The 20,908-nt window shown below is 39.5% G+C and overlaps 1 protein-coding gene across 2 annotated transcripts; it reads right to left on the bottom strand.

Moving 5' to 3' along the window:
• Window positions 1-1,526: 1,526 nt before the first annotated feature.
• On the bottom strand, window positions 1,527-19,725 carry LOC121865065 (multiple inositol polyphosphate phosphatase 1-like). Of its 2 annotated transcripts, XM_042364400.1 has the most exons (11): window positions 19,444-19,725; window positions 18,223-18,423; window positions 16,335-16,475; window positions 14,100-14,275; window positions 9,871-9,996; window positions 9,220-9,373; window positions 8,916-9,016; window positions 8,084-8,193; window positions 7,732-7,804; window positions 5,110-5,243; window positions 1,527-4,677 (listed from the first exon to the last, which is right to left on the bottom strand). In XM_042364400.1, exons 1-11 carry the CDS (start codon window positions 19,448-19,450, stop codon window positions 4,509-4,511), a joined length of 1,392 nt encoding a protein of 463 aa, XP_042220334.1. In that variant the 5' UTR covers window positions 19,451-19,725; the 3' UTR covers window positions 1,527-4,508. The 2 variants fall into 2 exon arrangements, with proteins under 2 accessions (XP_042220334.1, XP_042220335.1); XM_042364401.1 differs by lacking the exon at window positions 19,444-19,725 and having other exon boundaries at window positions 16,335-17,761; window positions 18,223-18,339.
• Between the last annotated feature and the right edge of the window lie 1,183 nt (window positions 19,726-20,908).

Below are 20,908 nucleotides of genomic sequence, written 5' to 3'. Positions count from 1 at the left end.
GGGCGTGTGGAGGTGGGTATGGAAGGCGTGGGTGTGGGTATGGATGGCGTGGAGGAGTGTGGGTATGGAGCGGGTGTGGGATGGAGGGGGGTGGAGGGCGTGGAGGAGGAGGTTGGATGGAGGAGTGTGGGTATGGAGGGCTGGAGGGCGTGGAGGAGTGGGTGGAGGGCGTGGAGGAGGGGAGGGCGGAGGAGGATGGAGGGCATGAGGAGGGGAGGGATGGAGGGCGTGGAGGTGGAGGGCGTGGAGGGGATGGAGGTGGGGTAGGAGGAAGGGTATGGAGTGTGGGAGGAGGGGTGAGGGTGGAGGGTGTGGAGGGTGTGGATGGAGGGCGTGGAGGAGTGTGGGTGGGCATGGAGGGCGTGGGGCATGGAGGGCGGAGGAGGGTGGAGGGCGGGAGGTGGGTGGTTGTGGGTATGGAGGGCATGTGTGGGTATGGAGGGCGTATTGGGATGGATTGGAGGGCGTGGGTGTGGGTATGGAGGGCGTATGGAGGGCCTGGAGGAGGGGTATGGGTATGGAGGGCGTGGAAGAGGGTTTGGGTATGGAGGAGGGGGTGTGGATATGGAAGGCGTGGAAGAGGGGTGTGGGTATGGAGGATGTATAGGATACATGTGGGTATGGAGGGAGTGGAATGATGGGTACGGGTATGGAAGACATGGAAGAGGTGTTTCGGTATGGGAGAGTGGTTTGGGTATGGAGGGTATGGGAGAGTGGTTTGGGTATGGAGGGCATGGAGGAGTGTGGGTATGGAGGGCGTGGAGGAGTGTGGGTATGGAGGGCGTGGAGGAGTGTGGGTATGGAGGGCGTGGAGGAAGGGTGTGGTATGGAGGGTGTGGGACTGTAGGGCCTGGAGGAGGAGTATGAATATGAAGTGGTTGAAGGGTGTTGGAGAGGAGGGGTGGAAGGAAAGGAGGAGGGGTGGAAGAAAAGGAGGAGGGGTGGAAGGAGAGAGGGAGGGGTGGAAGGAGAGAGGGAGGGTTGGAAGGAGGGGGAGAGGTTGAAGGAGAGAGAGGAACTCTCTCACTCTCATGTTCTTACACATCGGAAAATGATAAAAAAAGAAAGAAAAAATATCCTTCCCTTGATAAATTTAACCACAGCCTTCTCTTATCTTCTAAACAATTATTAGCTATCATATACTTCTCACTAAAACACATGTTCTTTTATATAACAATGGCAGAGAAATATAACAAGCACTAATATCAGTTTAAAACACCTTTAACTTATTAATTTAGTAAGTTCATGGTGGAAGCCCAGTGTGTGTACATGTGTGTGTGTACTCGTCACTAATTCATTACATCAGACAGCTCGTAGGGATAGATGTGTAAGAGGGGGGGTTAACAGTCACTACTCACTGACTCAACATAAACATGGTGGTACTTATGATACTGTACGGTACTGTCTTTATACCATCAGGCTTATACTCAAAGTTCACTTGGTTATAATTATTACATCAAGTTACAGTACTCTATTTTTATCAACTTTTAACTCAGGATTAAGGGAGGGATGAATTTATGACTTAAAACTTTTCTTCATTTATTTAAAAAAAAAATTTAAGAATGACATAGACAATATAAGCCTACAGTAATTAATAGATCACATATCTCACAATACATTTCGTGAAATGGATAATACCTAAAGAGCACTCATTAACCCTTAAACCCCAGGTTCTTAATTTTCACTGCATATCTTGAATGTCTAGGCGGGAGGAAATACTTTGTATGAGAGATTTGTGTAATTGGCAACTCAACTCACGTATGTATTTGACTTAAAACTGTGCCTGATGGTCAGTTACCCGCCAGATATTGTGAGGAATGCACGTCCTTAGACCTCTCTTATCACCCACCTCACTCCTCCACACCCGCTTGACAGTAATTGAGTTCATCATCAATTGCTTGATTTGAGTGGCATTGATATAGTATTGGTTGACGAAGACAATGACAGGGAGGAAACAGAACCCAGATGATGTTGAGTTTGTTGAGGCGGTGAGGACAGTGATAGGCCTAGAGACTGACACTCCCTCCCCTCCCCATTCCACCAGCCATCATGAACCATAGTGGCTTGGTGCAAAGAGTGTGGAGTTGCCTTGTGCATTTTATATTACAAAATTACACTTCCACACAATAAAGAAGTTCTAAATTCAGTTTAAGTACATGTAAATAGTGTATATATTTGAAAATAGTGATAAGTTTTGTGCTGCCTAAATATTCCTACTGCTCAGTATTTTATAATTCTTTTGAGGAAAATAGAAATATATTGTGTACTGTATATGCTTGAAATATGATATAAAAGGGCCTTCAAGTAAGAATTGTATGTTGCAAGTGCGTGTCAAATTCACTTCCTGCTTGCTGTGGGCTATGCATAGTAGCTTCAAACAAGACATCTTCCATCACTCCACACTGCTCATCAACACCCCAGACAACTCTCTAACAAAGCTAAAATGAAAGTTGAATGTAATTACAGTCTTCTGGTATTTCTTATATTGATTAACCCATTTATAAGGTGACAATTGATTTTTAAAAAATGTTTTTTACCAAAATATGCCTGCTTGGGGGGGGGGGGGTTTCAGCGGGTCTTACAACGCCTGGGGTCTAAGGGTTAATTAATGTTAATCCAACTGCCACTAATGCAAACCATGTTCACCGAATCACAAACAAACCTAGACTGAGATTTCAAGCAAAGTAAGACTGACTCTCTAAAGGCGGCATCACACTAGCATTTCTATTGTCAACTTTTTTCACGAATCGTCAGCGTTGTTGTTGGCTTTTTGTCAAACGGTGCAGACCGTCTGCACTGACGACTCGTACGACAACTTACCAGAGTCAACTCAAGATCTGTAATTGATACTACAAATAGTGATAAAAAATAAACAGATTTTTACTTAAAATATAAAGCTAAAATTATTAGATAGTAATTGTTACTCTTCTTCCCCAGGTTACTCATTATTATGTTAAATTTTGTGATTTTAAAAAGGTAAGAAAATGTAATTTGTTTACATTTTGACCACGTGGGAATAAGAACAACATGACGGAGCCAACAGATAAAATAATATCCCAAGTATGGACACGCCTCTCTGAGGAGTTCTTGTTGAACCAGATAAGGCAGCGCCCCTGTCTCTGGGATCACCAGGACTCTTCATACACCAAAAAAGGTGTAGAAATGCTGCGCTTTCTTCGTCAATTGGATCCATCTTGTTTGTTGACAGTTGTCGAACGAGGGAAACTGGTGAATTGGTTCTAAACGCATGTGTGACGGTGCACAACAAAAAGTTTGACGATTTTCTGAAAGTTGACAAAAAAGCCGATGAAAGAATGCCAATGTGATGGCACCTTAAGGGAAGTTCATTGGTCTTAGCCAATCAGCTTAGCTGTGCCTATGATGTCAGGTTCACAGATCACTGTGATTGGCTTACAGCCTGTAGGCACTCATGTACATACTAACGCTTCATACTGGGTGTGGTGGGGTGGTTTGGCAGGAATGCAGCTTGGTAGAGCAGGAACTGTTGTCTTTTAACTGAATTTTCACACAGTTTCACTCTAAAGCATGATAATATTTACTCTAAAAGCATAACATTATTACAATTAACAAATTTTAGTCACTGTAAAAAACAAAGAACATTTTATGAAAACCACTGTCTAATGACCTTGGCATCTATTAATGCCTGTGTATGTATGTGCGTGCATGGTTACGTGTGTGTCGTGTAGAATGGAGACAATGGCTACTATCATCACCATTGCTCTTGACAGCCCCATTGAACCTTAAGTGATAAAGTAGCAGTGGTGAACATTATTCATAGTGGACAGATGGTAGTGAAGGAAACATGACTAAGAGATGGAGCTTTATTCTCCATCTCTTAGTTGTGTTTTCTTCACTCCCAAACTACCATCAATAGCAGTGGTGACTACTTTCCTACACACTGGCTACAAGGGGTGTGCCACATCAACCAATAGATGGGCAAAAGACTGAGTGAGTAAAGTATGCAATCATGTATACTATAAATGCAACGTACAGGTAATTAGTGTAATATATACACAGTACAATATGGAGTGCACATTAAACTAGCTGCTGTATGTGGCAAAATTTTTAAATTCAACTCAATAGCTGGAATAATTATCATCATTCATTTAAGACAATTCAGTGTTTATTTCTTTGCAAAGAATGGTATCTTGGGAGATGTGAAGATTTAGAATTGCATACCCTTATTTCCTACGAGAAATTAAGTACAGTACGATCTGAATGAATGTGACATACACAAGGCTCCTCAAGAACATATCCCTTGCTTAAATTGAGGGTATATTGTGCTTGTTCTATATCTCAGATGTCTTACATTATTTCAGGATTATTCACACATTAGTCAATCACAGGTAAAAGTTAACAAATGGCATTTCAAGTCTGTCACAATCTAAAATCGATAAATAAAAATTACACGCAGTAGTCATTATAATTTGTAAAACTTCAAATTATATTTTTATAACTTAGTTACATAAACATTAAACAATCCCTCATTAGAGTTCATCATGCATCATACACAATTTGCTTAGGTCACACGTCTTGTAATTCTCATTCAGCCATGGACTTATTTCCTCCCAGCGGCAAGTCACTCCCTGACAAATCTCTTTGAGGGGTGTGGGCTGACCCTGGAAGAAGGTTCCCACTTTAAACTCTAGACCACACCTGGAGAAAGTAAGAGAGAATCATGTAAGCAATTTATCATTCTGTACTTATTTATTAATGCACTTCATGAATCATAATAAAAAAAAAAAAAAATTTAAATTGCTTTGATCATCATGTGTATTTTACGAATTATGCACTAAAACTGTCAAAGAGTTCTGTTCTAGCTGATGCCATTATGTCCACACTCTTTGTTAATGAATAATAAACAATATTTTTTACATAATATATAAAACTTTGAGTAACTTTGGGTAACTTTATTTTAGTGGATTATGACAAGTTGTGATAATAGAAAATTAAAGTTAAAGAAATGAACTGCAAGAAATGGGAAATGACAAACTATGGAGAAAAATCTTCATCTTGACACACTATAGTATAGTAATGCTTTTCTGAAGTATCAGCAGAGGAACACTCCACCCCATGAATTCAACTTACCTATATAGAACAAATGCAACATTAGCACTAAAGGGAGACACAAAACTTGTTCGCCAATATCTGTTCCTCATTTCTGCAAAATTGTTATGCTTTAAATGTTGCGGAGGCCGGAATAATCCCAGACCAGCCAGAACCTGAAATCACATTTTTTAAGATTAGCTTGATTATTTAATAAAACTCTGTCTATCATCTAGAATCTAGATGGTATATAAATACCATCTAGATTCTAGATGGTATTTATATACAATATTGTACTTAAATCATCCGGTGTGTATGTTTGTAAAAGAATATAATGCATGTATGTCCTCATATCTTCATATTTTATTATCTACATACCTAAAACTGAAGTACCTGATGCAGAATTTCAGCTGTTATCTGTATCATAAATTAGAACTAGATATATAACTTTTATAACCTAGAGGTAATTTGAAAAGTGAACTCCAAGATTATCCTGCTCCCTCCTTCCCTCTCACCATCTGCCTCCCTTCCATATTCTTTCCTTCACTTCCCCCCTCTCCATCTCTTCTTTCTCTCACTCTAACCCAACTTCCTCCCCCCGTACCCTTCCCCCTGTCCCTGCCTGTCCCTCCATTCCTTCCTGCTTCTCCCTCCATCCCAATCTTTCCATTTCCCTCATTCTCACTCTCTCCCTCTTCTTCCCTCCTGCATGCCCCCACTTTTTTAGTCTGTGGATAAAAACGAATATAATCAATGGCTCAATGGTTTATAAGACTGCCATGCTATAAAAAAATACCCCCCCCCCCAAAAAACAAAAAACTCCTGCTGAAATTTCTCCATGTACTACACAGTCTGAGCACCAATGTTCATCAATGAAAAAAATATCATGAGTCAGATTTTCAGATATACCTACAGCAAAAATTCCAGTCTAACAAAGCTTTTGCCCCCTGCAATATATATTTTAACATTACCTGTACTTAATCAAACTTGTACAAAAAGATATATTTGTTCCATATGTGAAAAGTTTGGGTAACTGCAAATTATATACAGACTTTTTATCTAAACACCTACCTGTTCTGTAAATATATAGTGTTCATAAATATTCAATATTAAGAGATGAACTGTATATGAACCCTCCACTGAAACCGGTGGATCACTTATTTTGATGTGCCAGTGAATGCAGTACAGACACTCCCCGGTTTACGAAAAAGTTCCGTTCCTTGACCCTATCTGTAAGCCAAATTTTCTGTAAACCGAAAATGACCCATCCACAAGCTAAATATGTACTGTATACCCTGTACTGAATCTCACAGGGGGGTATGTGCTCTGCTGCCATATGCATAATCCTCCATAAATAGTGTTGTAATGCTGTAATGTACTAGTTACCTTCTGTAATAAAATAAACTGCTGTGCATCCCCCCAAAAATTTATAATGGGACTTATGGAAGGCATTCTGTATCATCAAATTTCTGTAAATCGAGTGTTCTGTAACCCGGGTAGTGTCTGTACTTGGTGGATCTTCAGGTATGTTAAGATGTACAGCCTGAAAAATGAGCTATTTTCTTTTTATTTATTTTACCTCAAGTTTCTCACTTTCCTTAAATTCCTAAATTATGGTAAACATGATATTCCTTTTAATTCTTTGAATTTTTAACTTCCTATTTAGCATTTTAATCTTAAGTGCTTTAGGTCATTGTGATGGCTTACAGCTTAAGGACTTTACATGCAGTTCAAGCCTTTATATAACAATACTGTACATGTTCCAATATTAATATTATTTTATTACTGTACTATATTGTCTATCAATAATGTTTGATGATACTTACACAATACTGTACATTTAGTGCTTAATTTTTGTTGCTATGTGTAGTAAGTGCATGGAACCAATTGTGTGTGTGTGTATGTATGCTATGTGGGTTAATGATCTACTATAATTTCTCCCAAATTGGAATACAATATCCACATCAGGACTAGAAGAGAAGCATCTGGACAGTCAACAATTTAATAATAAACAGTACTAAGAAAAGCAATCCCAATAGTTTCCTGGTATCTTAAAACTTTACCTGAAAGAACTAAAACAAGAAAATATGGGCTAATGAAAATCTGAGCTGACCAAAATAACAATTCTGTTGTCCTGGGTCATTAGTGATACAAGTTGGACCTCGCTAGTCCAGAATTCCATGGTCTGGCATCAACTGTAGTCTGGCACAAATTTAGTTTGCCTGTACTGTATTTATAATACAGTACCTGTATGTACTTAAAATAAACTATACCCTATATTTCTTGTCTTATGTCATTTTTTTATGCTTCCTATATGTATATCCTAGTGCCAACACCTAAAAATTGTGCAACAAAGATAACTTATTTAGGTGTTTTGGCACCATAATACAGTATGCGTATATTGACCACAAGAGGATTAGAAAATTCTTTGGAATGGCTCTGGTAAGGTCCCGAGGGTGCTGGATTTGAGAGATTCAACCTGTACAACGTAATTGACATGAAGATACTGACATCAGAAATGGCATGGAAAGACTAGGTAATCAGTCTTTCTCAGCCCTTCAGTTAGCTGAACTTCCATGTAAAACTTTAATGTTCTTTTGATTATTGTGCTCACGTAAGTTTGTAAAAACACTCTGCAGTGCATAATATGGAATCAATACTAACCTTAAAGATGGTTTTGTCATGTGCAAAGTAAAATATCCCCTGAGGTTTGGCCACCCCATTGTTGACTGTCATTCTGAAACATGAAAAAGAGACCACAAAGAATCGTCAAAATTCATGAATGAGGGTGGAAGAGTCAATCTAGATGGACATCACACTGAGACAACAACTAGGAGAACAAAGTCAACTTACTGAAGCTAAAAAAAGTCTACTTGAATTTATTTCTTCTTTGTATAGACTATACTTTTCCTTCTCTAATGAGTCTTGGTGCTCTGTTCTGTTCCATTTAACTAGGTATAGATCTTACTGATACATTGATAACCAAATAAATAAACAGAAAGAATAGTAAACTCACCTCATATTAGTATAGAGATCAGCAAGGGTCCTGCATGCTGTCTTTGAGTTGAGGGGGTGACCATAGCTGTCTTCATAATAATACTTCAAGTCCTGGTGGTACTCCATCACCTGATGAAGTGAGTCACAAATCATGTTATATGATACATTATAAAGTGTGTATATATATATATATATATATATATATATATATATATATATATATATATATATATATATATATATATATATATATATATATATATATATATATATATATATATATATATATATATATATATATATATATATATATATATATATATATATATATATATATATATATATATATATATATATATATATATATATAGAATGACAAATACAGTAAATTAAAGTAAAAAAAAAAGTCGTCAGGTACAAAAAATACTGTAAATTTAAAGTTTAACCTTGTTCGCATTGGAGAATGTTCATAATTCGGATATTCATAACCCGGGTACAGTACTGTATACAGTATACGTATGTATGTATTTATGTAATGGCATTAGGGTGGTGGTGGTGGTGTATGACCGTGGTCAGTACAAATTTGTACTGACCACAATCGTACAGTGGTGTGAGGTAGTGATGGTGACAGGAGTGTGATGGTGACAGGAGTGTGGTGGTGACCGGAGTGTGGTGGTGACCAGAGTGTGGTGGGTGGTGTGAGAGGCACTCAATGGGAGGTTTGCCAGTTAGTAGAATTTTTTCACATTACCAAAACTGTCGTTTTGGGGGGAGTTACTGTATGTTAAAATGTAGGATATGGGAGCTTCCACCTGTCCTGCATGACACAGTGAATATGAAGTACAACAAACCTCAAAATCAGAGGGAGAGAAAGCTGAACACCATGCACTTCTTCGAGCTGGCCACCATGCTGTTTCATAACGGCATTCATCATAAATCGCTACAATTTCTCCTGTGGAAGAGAAATGACAAGTGAAGCTAAAATATTAAATGAACAACTGATTAACAAGCTATGAATCAGACAAGAAACTAAATACTTCAGAGAGACTTTTCTTAGCATTAACATTTTTATTGGCATTTTCAGATTTTACAACATTAAAAACATTAAAATACAAAAATCAATACATAAATATCATTATAGTCCATAGTACATACTTGGCTTAAGAGGATGCATGAACCCCAGTCTAGCACTCACAGCATGAGCCATACTCTGGAATTCTTCAGTTTGAACAAATAATCTCCGTTCCTTATATGTTGTTTCATTGTTCTTATACACTTCACGAAGCCAGCGAGGACAAGCTTTGTAAAACTGGATTTGTCAAAGAAAGAAAAAAGTAAAGAGGAAAATTATTCTACATACATGAAACACAGATAAAGACCTACAGTCTCCAGTACTATGCCACCTGATACCGTATCAAGATTTTCACAGTTGGATTTTGTTATTTAGAATCAAATTCAATTTTGTACCATAAATTATATTACCACTAAATTTTCTACAAAACACTACTCAAATCTGTAATTATTTTACACAGTGGTTTACAATAGAGCTTACCTTGTCCAACCAGAGTTTATGAAGCAAACTTTGACCCAAATTTGAATCTTCAGAGGTCAGCAAATCAACATGTACACCAAGATGAACCCTGAATTTGACTCAAATCCTTCAATTATAAACTTGAGAATCAGACAACAAACTTCACAAATTGCTCTAAAGATTATTTATATGCATATGGAAGATTATAATACAAAAAATCAAGATCAAACCACTTATCTTTACATTTGAAACATAAAATCACAATTGACACAAACCCTCAAGATGAAGTTTGGGCTGTATGGCTGAGGAAATTCAATGTTTCCAACTGCATCTTCTCCAAACATGCCCCTGAAGAAATGGTAAGCACTCTGGCCAGTACGATTTTTCACGGTATAATCTACCTGAAGAAAGTAATGGAGTAATAGAAAACATTGTATTACCTATTAGTTATCATATGTCTACACCTACTGTAAAATTGGGTAAATTATATAACAGGTGCCCTGTTAATCATTATCTCTGTAGTACAATGCACATTCATTAATAAATCTGTAACACAAGCTATTTTTTTCTTCTGCCCTCCCATTTTATATTCCGTTTTCCTTTACACCACATTCCACTAACTTCACCCAAATACACTTTCAAATCCAATCTTCACGTATAATCAGACCAGATATGAGGCGCCCTGCATCGTATGGGTAACTCGCGCCAAAATTTGAAAGCCGAGAAAACCGTGTTTAAAGTTTTTCCAACTTCAAACATGCATAACTTTGTTGTTTTTTTGAGATACAGCATTCATTTTTCATGCATTTTGAAGCTAAAGGACTGTACTTGCACGACATGAAGTAATGTACTGGGTTGTTGCAATGATGACTTGAAGCAACAAAACCCCCACCCGCTTATGGCTTTTCTGACTTTAATCAATATCAAAGTCAGGGCCGTCCCTAGGAGGGTGCGGGGCCCGGGGCAACTCAGCCACTGCGGGGCCCCAGATTATGCGGTCAGAGGAACCCACCTCCACCAACCCCCATGGGACTGTCGCTATGGATGGTAAAGTCACGGTTGCGATGGTGGCATAGGCCGTCAGGTCAGATTAACCAGTCAACAGGTAATGTGTCCGAGGTCACTGCGTCTAGTGCTGGGTCCTGCGGGGCCCCGGGCGGTCGCCCCTGTTCACCCCAAAGGACGGGCCTGATCAGAGTGTAGATCCCGCCACAACAAAAGAGAACTGAGGGAGAAGGAGAGAGGGATTCCGCGCTCATTGGCTGGAGGGGCCGTGACGTAGATAGCAGACGCTCATTGTCATTGGCTGAGATGGGGAAGGAGGCTGCTGGCTGGCCGCTGTGATTGGCAGCTCGCTCCTCTCACTCACTCACTGACGGGACAAGAGCACCTGACGACGCGATAGCCAAGCCCATACTTTCCTGTCTGCCACAAATTGATGTTCTACCCTATTTTCAAAGGGCTTTCAACCTTATTTACAGTGTAGTAAGGAGATCTTATCAACTACCATCACATAGAGCTAGGCCGGAAATAGTGTTTTCCAACAAAAAACGGGTTTCACCCAGGGTGGTCTGAGCAAACCTTACGATGCGGGGGGCCTCATATGTGTAACATCAATTTTAACTCTTTTATCCTAAACCTTCAGGATGCTGTATCTCCTTCTAATTCCCTTAATCCTACTTTGACCCTACGGTATTTTCCTAACACCATATCCATATTTTTTTTAATATGATGTGCCATTGAATAAATAATTAACTTAAAAGTACTGCACTGTAATTTTTCTTCTTGTTACTTTTACTGGGTAACATTTTACCCCATTATCGGTACTTTTAACCGGCTACTTATTTTATGGAGGTCTCGTACCTCGTTACTTTAATTTGGACATTTCAGCAGCAAGTGCGAGACATTTCCTCAAGTAATCAGAGCTCAGTGAGTGTGGCACATATTTCTAGCCAAGCATAACTCAACACTGAATGCACACTATGTACGTTGCTGGTCAATCAAAGCAAAACATATCTTCCCACCACATATAATAATAATTCTTGTCTGTTTCCCTTGTTTGTACACAATCCCAGAGTGGAAAGATACTGTGTCCATGAAGACAAAATCATGGGACTTTAGGACTGGCCTGCCCTGAAAGTTGCTTATGCTGATGACTTGTGCTAACAGCCAATAGGACTGATGAGGAAATGGAGAAATTTAAGAAAAGGAAGGATGGAATATAGTTAAAGGGCCTGAGAGTTAATGTGGTTAACAAAAGTAATGATTAGTGGTGTGGGTGGGGGATCCAAAGTGGAAAGTGGAAAAGGACCGTGTGTTGTCTATAAGAAAGATGCTGGTAGCAACTCAATAATGTGCAAGGAGTGTGGAAGGTGGGAACACACAAAGTGCAGTGGGGCAGATGGCAGACTGCATGATGTTGCTGACTTTAAGTGTTCTCTACGTACAGGTAACCATGTGCCCACAGCAAGGCTGGAGAAACTCAACATTGGAGATATATCCCTGGTCATGAGTTCTGTTACCTGGGTGACATGATCAGTGCTGGTGTAAGTACTGAAGCCTGACCAGCATAGTATGCAAAGTACTTGAGAGCATTATCAGAGATGCCGCGATGGAACATCTACAACGAAACAACCTTGTAAAGGATTGCCAACACGGTTTTATGCTGGGGCGCTCCTGCTTAACACAATTGCTCAAGGTATTGGATATTTGGACCCATATTCTGGAACAGGGTGGTAATATTGACACTATATACCTAGATTTTGCCAAGGCTTTTGACAGTGTACCCCATGAAAGGCTGAAAATCAAACAGGAAGGGTACAGAATTTGGGGAAATGTCCTAGCGTGGATAGAAGACTTTCTGCATGACCGCAAGCAGTGTGTGGTGGTTAATTGCACGAAATCATCATCTGTACCTGTCACGAGGGGGATGCCACAGGGCAGTGTATGGGGCCCGCTGTTGTTTGTTTCATAAATGACATGCTTGACGCTGTACACTCCTAAATACAAATGTTTGCGGATGACGCCAAGTTCTTTCAGAAAATCAAGAACCAAGCGGACTGTGAAGAGCTGCAGAATGATCTTTGTGAGCTCCAAGAATGGTCGAAGAAATGGCTGCTGAGATTCAACGTCACGAAGTGTAAGAGGATGCACCTGGGGCGTACCAACGGTAAGGAAGCGTATCATATGCCCCAACGGGATGAAGAAACTGCACTATTTGAGACTGAATGTGAGAAGGACCTAGGTTTGTATGTTGACAATGAGCTGAAGTTCTCAGGCCATTGCGAGAAGAAGGTAAATCAGGCAAATAAATTATTAGGTCTTTTAAGATCGTTCAAATATCTAGACGGTCAGTCCCTCGTAACGATCTTCAGGAGTGAAGTGCTTCCCCACCTGGAGTAGTCACCCCGCCTGGCCCCGAGATATACTACGGACTGTTAGTTGATTGAAAATGTTCAAAGGAGGGCCACCAGACTGGTGCCTGCACCTCAGCAACTTAGCTACCCTGAGAGATTGGATGTTCATATACTACAGACGGGCAAGGGGCGACCTAATTGAGGTGTATAAGCATCTCAAGGGTTACTACTCAGTCGGGTGTCCTTACTTGGAGCTGGCGGACGCTCGCCCCACAAGGGGTCACAGCTCAAGGCTGAAGAAGCCGCAGGCCCAGAAAACTGTGAGGGCAAACTTTTTCGGAGTGAGCATTGTGAACTCTTGGAACAATCTGCCAGAAAGTGTTGTGACGACACCGAGTGTGAGCTCTTTCAAGACCAGACTTGACCAACACTGAAGCAGGTTCAAGCACATTCAGGAGCCGGTGCATGCCCAGTACTTGCCAACAGTGCATAACAGAGACGTGACCGATCGCCCAAGCGGCTAACGAGCCGATCATTGGTGAAGAGGACAAAAGTAAAAGTATATTAGCTCACCATGTTCATTCTGCACCTTCCTTCACAGTTCCGTTTTCTATCGCATAGAAACTTTACAAACATACCACAAGAATTTTTCCCCCTTGATATGTTTTTATTCTATTAAACTAAAACAGTTAGTATAACAGAACATATAAAAACTAGCAATAATATGAAAGTGGTCCCATGTCAGTGATGTTGGTGTTCTTGAACCTACTACCAACTAACACCTCAATTCCCACTGAATCAATGGCTACAGCACGATTTTTCTAAAAGGCAGTGTTTTTCAGCAACTGACTGTACTTTGTTACCGTCCACCTCCACCTATTTGGGTATAAGAGCTGTAGTTAAGTAAAAGGGGGTGGGACAGTATGCAAGCACAGTTATATAAATATCAAAATTAGGAAAAGTGCAGCAAATCTATATAACAAAGGAATTACTGCACTGTAACTGTATTTGTAAGAATGCTACATATCTGAGAATATCCAGTTTATTTACCGATAGCAAGAAATTAAAACAGAACAAAGAATAATTATTAAGAAAAGGATAATGAAAAATTGAGGAAACCACTTAAGATATGCTCACAATTTGTCTACCTTGAACTTGGCAGGATCATAGGTCACATTGAAGAGGTGAGGGAACATGTTACGCCAGTACTCCCCAATGGAGAAGAGCTCATCATAACCCACTTCCTGCAACTGCTCCTTATCCCGGGAACTATATGGAGGAAACCAATTGCTTATCTGCTCTAAATCTTCTTGTCTTAAACAACCTGTTGAGTGAAACCAATATAAAAAAATTAATAAACACACACTACTCTTAATGTGAATAAAGTACAGAAAAACAAAAGCAGAGAATGAATCTAAACACTAACGACTATGGATAGGACTACTCAGTGAACAGCGAAGCAAGATAATCTAAGAGCCACCTTGGTGAACAAAAGTTGTGTGTAGAATATGCAAGAAATCTACATTAAGGACTATTTGTTCAAACTAATTTCTGGATTCAAAGAAAGAATTAAGGAATGAAGTCTCAGCTCACAGCAAACAATATGATAAAAGTGACATACTGTACTGTATATGAACATCCAGTATCAAGAGTCAGACATGTCCAGAGACTTCTGGTTGAAGCTAGTTTGATTAAGGAATTAAAATCAATAAACCTTAGTGATGGTCAGTTCAAAACTGATAATATGTTACATAAATTTATTTGTCAGTGGCCCAAGGTTAAAAATGCTTTGAAAACCTTTGATCTAGATGTATGATAGTTATTAGTGTGGGTCCCTTTTTTCTGACCTGACCTGGCTAGTCACGTCACCACCCTTCTCTTAAGCTCCTCTACGTGTGTGTTGGTGTGGGGATTAGTGGATGTCATCATTATGACCTGACCTCATGTTTTTAAGGTCACCCTGTATATTTAAGCCTCTCTCTGTCCATGTAATCCAGTTGCCTCTGAAGATGTCTTGAATAAAGACGAAAGCTAAGGTACTCCGTTGTTTCCATTTTCCCCGTGTGATTTTATCAATATATATATATATATATATATATATATATATATATATATATATATATGTACTCCTCGACTTACGACGTGGTTAGGGACCGACATCCAGGTCGTAAGTCGGAAATGCTTAAATAACACATACAGTACAAAATTTTTTTTGTGTACTGACTCTGGGACTCAAAAATACATGATTTGACCACATTTTGGTACGACTGAGGCGGTCGTAAGTGCAGGTGGACGTAAGTCGAGTCGGTCTTAAGTCGGGGACTAATTGTATATATATAAAACTTCTGTAAATCTATAATAAATAAAACAATCATAAACAATTTCATTTCATGAATACACATCATTTTAAAATTACAGTATACTGTATAATACAGTGACCCCTCGTTTAACGAACACCTCGGTTAACGTAATTTTGATTTACGAACTGCCTTCCATAAGGATCTTCAATTCGGTTAACGAAAAAAAATTCGATTAACGAAGTTCTTACGAACCGACCTCAACATGTTTTTGCTTGCACTGACCGGGCAACCAGCTTTAGTATCAGTCCGCCAATACATTAATCGGTTCTAGGGCTTAAATTCCTTACTATTTTAGTAAATATCAAGTTGTTTATACTATTCAATAATTTTAAAAGTTTAATATTCAATTATTTAGTCATTTTAACAATTATTGAACATTATTGAAGGTAAAGTGACTAGTTTAATGCGCGGCATCCAGCCTCTTAACACAGCAAACAGGAGTTAGTCTCTCTCTGTTTTCACTGGAGGTAACATCTTGCTTGAGACTCTCTTCAACTAAACGCTTTTTTTCTGTGTTTCCAAGCAAATTATTGGTCATTTTGAAATATATTTTACATATTGACAATATATAATGCAGTGTAGTGTTGATTTAAAGAAAATAATCTTGAATTACTCCAAGAGAGCTAAAATTTTATGGGTGAAATGGCGCCATGGGGTGACTTCTCTTCCACCCCAATGCCTTCCTTCTTCTTCTCCTCCACCCCCATTCTAAATCCCATCATCATCATCATCATCATCCAGGAGCCTTCTACATACACACCTCAAAGTAAGTGAACTTTTCTACCATTTTTGTTGAATTTAGGAAATTTTCAGTGAGCTGGAACCAATTACCCAAAAACCCATTGAAACAATGGTTTCGGTTAACGAACTTTTCGGTTAACGAACTTTTCGGTTAACGAACGACTTCTGGAACGGATTGAGTTCGTTAACGGAGGGGTCACTGTACTGTATTATTTTACTACTGTATGAGAAATATTGTGGAAAATACCAAATACCAAAACATTTTTATATACAGTACTGTACCTCTGCCCTGGTGATGATTTGCTTCTATTTGCTGGCTCATGCTTGGCAATGTATTCATTAGTGAGCCTATATCATTCTGCGTTGGGTAGCGTGTACCGTGGCGATTGAGGAGCCACATCTGCTGTGCAGCGCATCCCCAAACTAACAAGAAAATAGTTTTGAGTTAAAACCAAACAAAAACTACAAAGAAGAAAGTGAATACACAGTTATCAAATTTATGAATATTTAGAGAGAATTAATACTACTTGTACATTACCGGTACAATTTCCATAACATTAACTATTAAGCTATAAGTGAAGGATTAATTAGGAAATCCAAATTCATAACTGACCAGTGATTAGGTAACTCAAGAACAGCAATGCCAGCCATGCCTAAGGGGTGAAACCTCATGTTCCAGGATGAAACCTGTTGGCCAGAACTACTGTAATCTTGGAAGGAACAGAAGCCAACCACTTCACACTTCATATTGAGAAGATCAGACCACTCTACTGAAATTTCCCAAATAACTTTCCTTATATGTAATGATCACATGTAGACTTGGCACCTCTTATGTAGTTAGTCATGTCGGAAATCGAATCCTGGACCTCTGTGTGCAAACAGAAATCATTACCACCGTGCCACAAGGACAACAAGAGCAATCTTTGGCTTTGTTTTATTTCACACAAAGCCTGTTCATTCACCTTATTCTTAAGCACCATGAACCTCCATCAGGGATTGCTCGTGCCAACTATGTGGTCGTAGTAGCATTTTATCAATTCCAGCTAGGAAACACGAGGGTCCGAATCTTCAAAGGTTCACTGTACTGGAAATCAATTTCTTACCTTATCCTATGATGATTATGACTGAGCGTGGCACGGCTAAGTTGTTGGCATGCGGGGTGGCCTGGAAGGTCCACGTGGTCCACGCAGGACCACTCCACAACAATAATAAATGACCCTCATAATTGGAAAGATATTTTTTGAATTTTTAAATAATTATTTTTCCATGATTTGTCACATGAAAGTAGTACTGAATCGTAGCTCACGCTCACGAGCATTCTGAGCCTATCCATCCACCCACTCAGCACATGACGCAATTGCTTGGAAATTTATTTGAATACCTGGAACAGAGATTTTCTCATAATTTCTCGGAATGCTAAAATTTTATTTTCTGGGTAATGAAAAGTACAGGGAATTTAAATTCCGGCTTATGGTAATAATAGTTGCCATCAAAACGGGCTAGTGAGAAATGGGCTCAAGTGACCAGCACTTATCTTTCTGATGCAAAAGCAAAGATCATAAGTCTTTTCACTATTTGTGGGCAGGAGAAGTGGAGTTGGTTGTGATGTTGGTCAGTGCCGGATTTAGACCTGTGGAGGCCCATGGGCAGCCTCTTTGTGGAGGCCCCTGGGCAGCTGCCCACTTTGCCCACTCCTGAATCCGGCCCTGCTGTTGGTTCATTAAGATGAAAATGAATCATGCATAAACATCTGATTTGTTAGCGCCTATAAAAAGAAAATTTAGATACTTTGGTCATATAATTAGGGAAGAAGGGATAATAACCGAAATATTAATGGGCAAAGTTGAGGGGAGGAATGCATTGGGAAGACTGAGACTAGGATCGATGAATGAAATTATAAACTGGGTCCCCAGAGAGATACAAAACTTCGCAGGATTGATAAGAACAGCCCAGAAACGTTTAGAGTGGAGGACTGTGGTCGCCAACCCTCAGATATGAGGACAATACTCTGAGTGAGAATTGCAGTTTCTTTTTTACCCCCTTCCTAAGTGCTAGAGTTGTTTTTGGGGAGAAGACTAATCTTTAAACTACTGCCACTATTGTACCAGGTTAAGCCTGTCCTGGGTCCTAAACACCCAAGCTTCTAGTGGAAACACCTGTACTTACATACCTTCCTTTTTAAAATTTTCCCAGTAGCTTTCATCTTTTTCTGCATTAAAATATGAAGTCTTGGTTGAGAGGTGGTGTACTGGCGTCTCATCTTCAACACCATCACATATGTGGGAGCCGGAGCAACAGCACAATAAAGAAACAAGTGCAGCACCTATGGTCAATTTCTGGTGCATCCTACTGTTGAGCAACATGCATCCACCTGAGGACATATGCAAAGGTGAAATGTCAAAAGCATATAGGAATTTTCAAAAACAGGTAAGCAGGTTGTATTTTACCGACATTAAATAAAGTATTAATGCTCAATACAAGAACATTGGAGTAAATGTGCTTTACACCAACATTTACTTCATTACCTAAAACTTAAATTTCAATGAGATATTATATTCGTAAATTTGCTTGTAACACGAGCATGGATGAGCTGTACACAATATGAACTGAAACCGAGGACAGAGCAGCCTGTTACTATACATCCATGAATGTGCCTCTGTACTAATTGGTTAATTGGTGGAAGTGACACCATGCAGTCGTCTTTCTCGTAAAGCTCGGCAATAAACTTAAAATTATCGTAGGAGCACAAACGACAACCAACCTCCACCACGGCCATTGTGAAACTGGTCAATGAAATTAAAATCATACCGAAGCTGCTTCCTTTGAGAAAAACAAAATTGTAATCGGTCGAAAAAAATTCGCATGATGATATCGATAACTCATTGGTCACGACTGGATGACATCAGTCAACATTGCGCATGCGTGATGCGCAGATAACATCTCACAGATGAAGAGTGAAAACTACTTAACATCAATTAAATTCAATTGTGTCGTTGTTATCCATTTCCGTAACGTATATATGGGGTTCGAAATGCTCAGAATAGCGAGATGTAAATGTTTAGGTAGTTTATAACTTTCGGGGGCACTAAAGCTAAATAATACCGATTTCGTATAGTAGCAACTAGTGAAAATTTACTTATTTTTTTCATTCTCCCAATATAAACAGAGTTGTGAAGTTCCTTGTTGATCCTAAAATGAATATTAACCCTCAGACCACATATACAATGGTCTGAGAAATTCCACACATGTAAATAATAACAGGAAGGAGAGCACTCATAAGGGGAGGTGCCAACCCACTTCACCTGACACTAACATGAAGCTGTATTGTACAGCTTCTGTACCTGATGGGGGAAATCATACAATAAAGACATTAAAATTACTTAATATTTACCTTTCATTGCTGGAATCTGCTAAACTGCAACAAAACAATAATGTGTGAGTCAACGTAACATTCTTGGGTAGACGAACACAGTTGTTGACACTGGTGATGGCGAGGGAACAGATAATAAGGACATAAACCTCTAATAAGTCTAGGGATATAGCCATGTAATCAAAGCTAAATCAATATGTTTAATATCTCAATATGAAAATATAATATCACTTATGATATATCTATACCATAAATGTAGTAAATAGTAATAATATCATAAACATTGAAATAACTTGTCTATATGATGCATCCACAATACCTTAGATTGTTTTCACAATTTTTACGGCATCCCAAATCTGTTTAACTCTGGACACAAGGGCGACGGATTCATTCTGGTGAATTAATCGGAGCATAAAAAATAAAATAAATGGCGGGATAAAAATTTTCAATAGAAATGCTAAATGCCTTTCAGCTGATGCCCGTAGGAACCTTTGCTAGGCTGGTCATGGACGGACTCTGCCTTAACAAAGATGCTAAAATCCAAGGTATTAATTACAGCATTCAGAACAAAATGATGAGATTTATTCCTGACATGAATACAAGCAGTGGCGTAGCTAGAGTGTGTGCCGCCCGGGGCGGCCCTTGAGTTTGCCCCCCCCCCCTCCCGTGGCTTTCGTCTGGGTGGCTTTTGTCTGTACCCCAGTGAGGATAGTGTCTTAGTATAAAATCGCAATGCAGTGAAACAAAATCTTAATATTTAATCTCAGTACCGCAGCAAAAGTCACATCAATATTTTTTAACCAATACTTTAATATTTCTTACCTTATAGTATTATGTCTTCCAACGAAGTAAATAACTGGATCGAAAACACAAGAGAACTTAAAAGTCGTCTAGCCTCCCCTCGTCTTGTCACGATGGAGACTTGTGCAGAACTGAAGTGAATTGCTTGTAACTGGTGGATTGGTCGGCTGTACATGAACTGATATGACCCGAGACTGCATGGTTTTGCAGCTACTGGAGACGTTAATCCTTCCCTTTGTATCGGCGGCAAGTTAATCCTCGTCGTGTCTGACCTAACACCTGACCCACACCACATGAGCTCACTGGCGTACTTGTTTGAAGTTGTTTCCTTAATCCTCAACAGGTTACAGGTTGTGTGTGTGGCGGGGGGCGCATAGCAAGGGTGTAGCTCATGACGTGGCCGTGATGATGTGGGTCAGGTGTTAGGTCAGACACGACAAGGATTAACTTGCCGCCGATACAAAGGGATGGATTAACGTCTCCAGTAGCTGCAGATATGGGTGATGAGCAGACCCAAAAGTGCCGCCCGGGGCGGACCGCCCCCCCCCCCCCTAGCTACGCTAGTGAATACAAGAGACCACAATGGTTACGAAGTCCAACATCACGCTTACAGGATTATTAACGGGCTGTATCCAGGTTCTGTGCAATTTCGTATCGTTTTCATTACTTCCTATGACCCAAAGAT

The sequence above is a fragment of the Homarus americanus genome, unplaced genomic scaffold (assembly GCF_018991925.1).
Source record: "Homarus americanus isolate GMGI-L3 unplaced genomic scaffold, GMGI_Hamer_2.0 scaffold2539, whole genome shotgun sequence".
Lineage (NCBI taxonomy): Eukaryota > Metazoa > Arthropoda > Malacostraca > Decapoda > Nephropidae > Homarus > Homarus americanus.
This window is presented reverse-complemented; position numbering and strand designations above follow the sequence as displayed.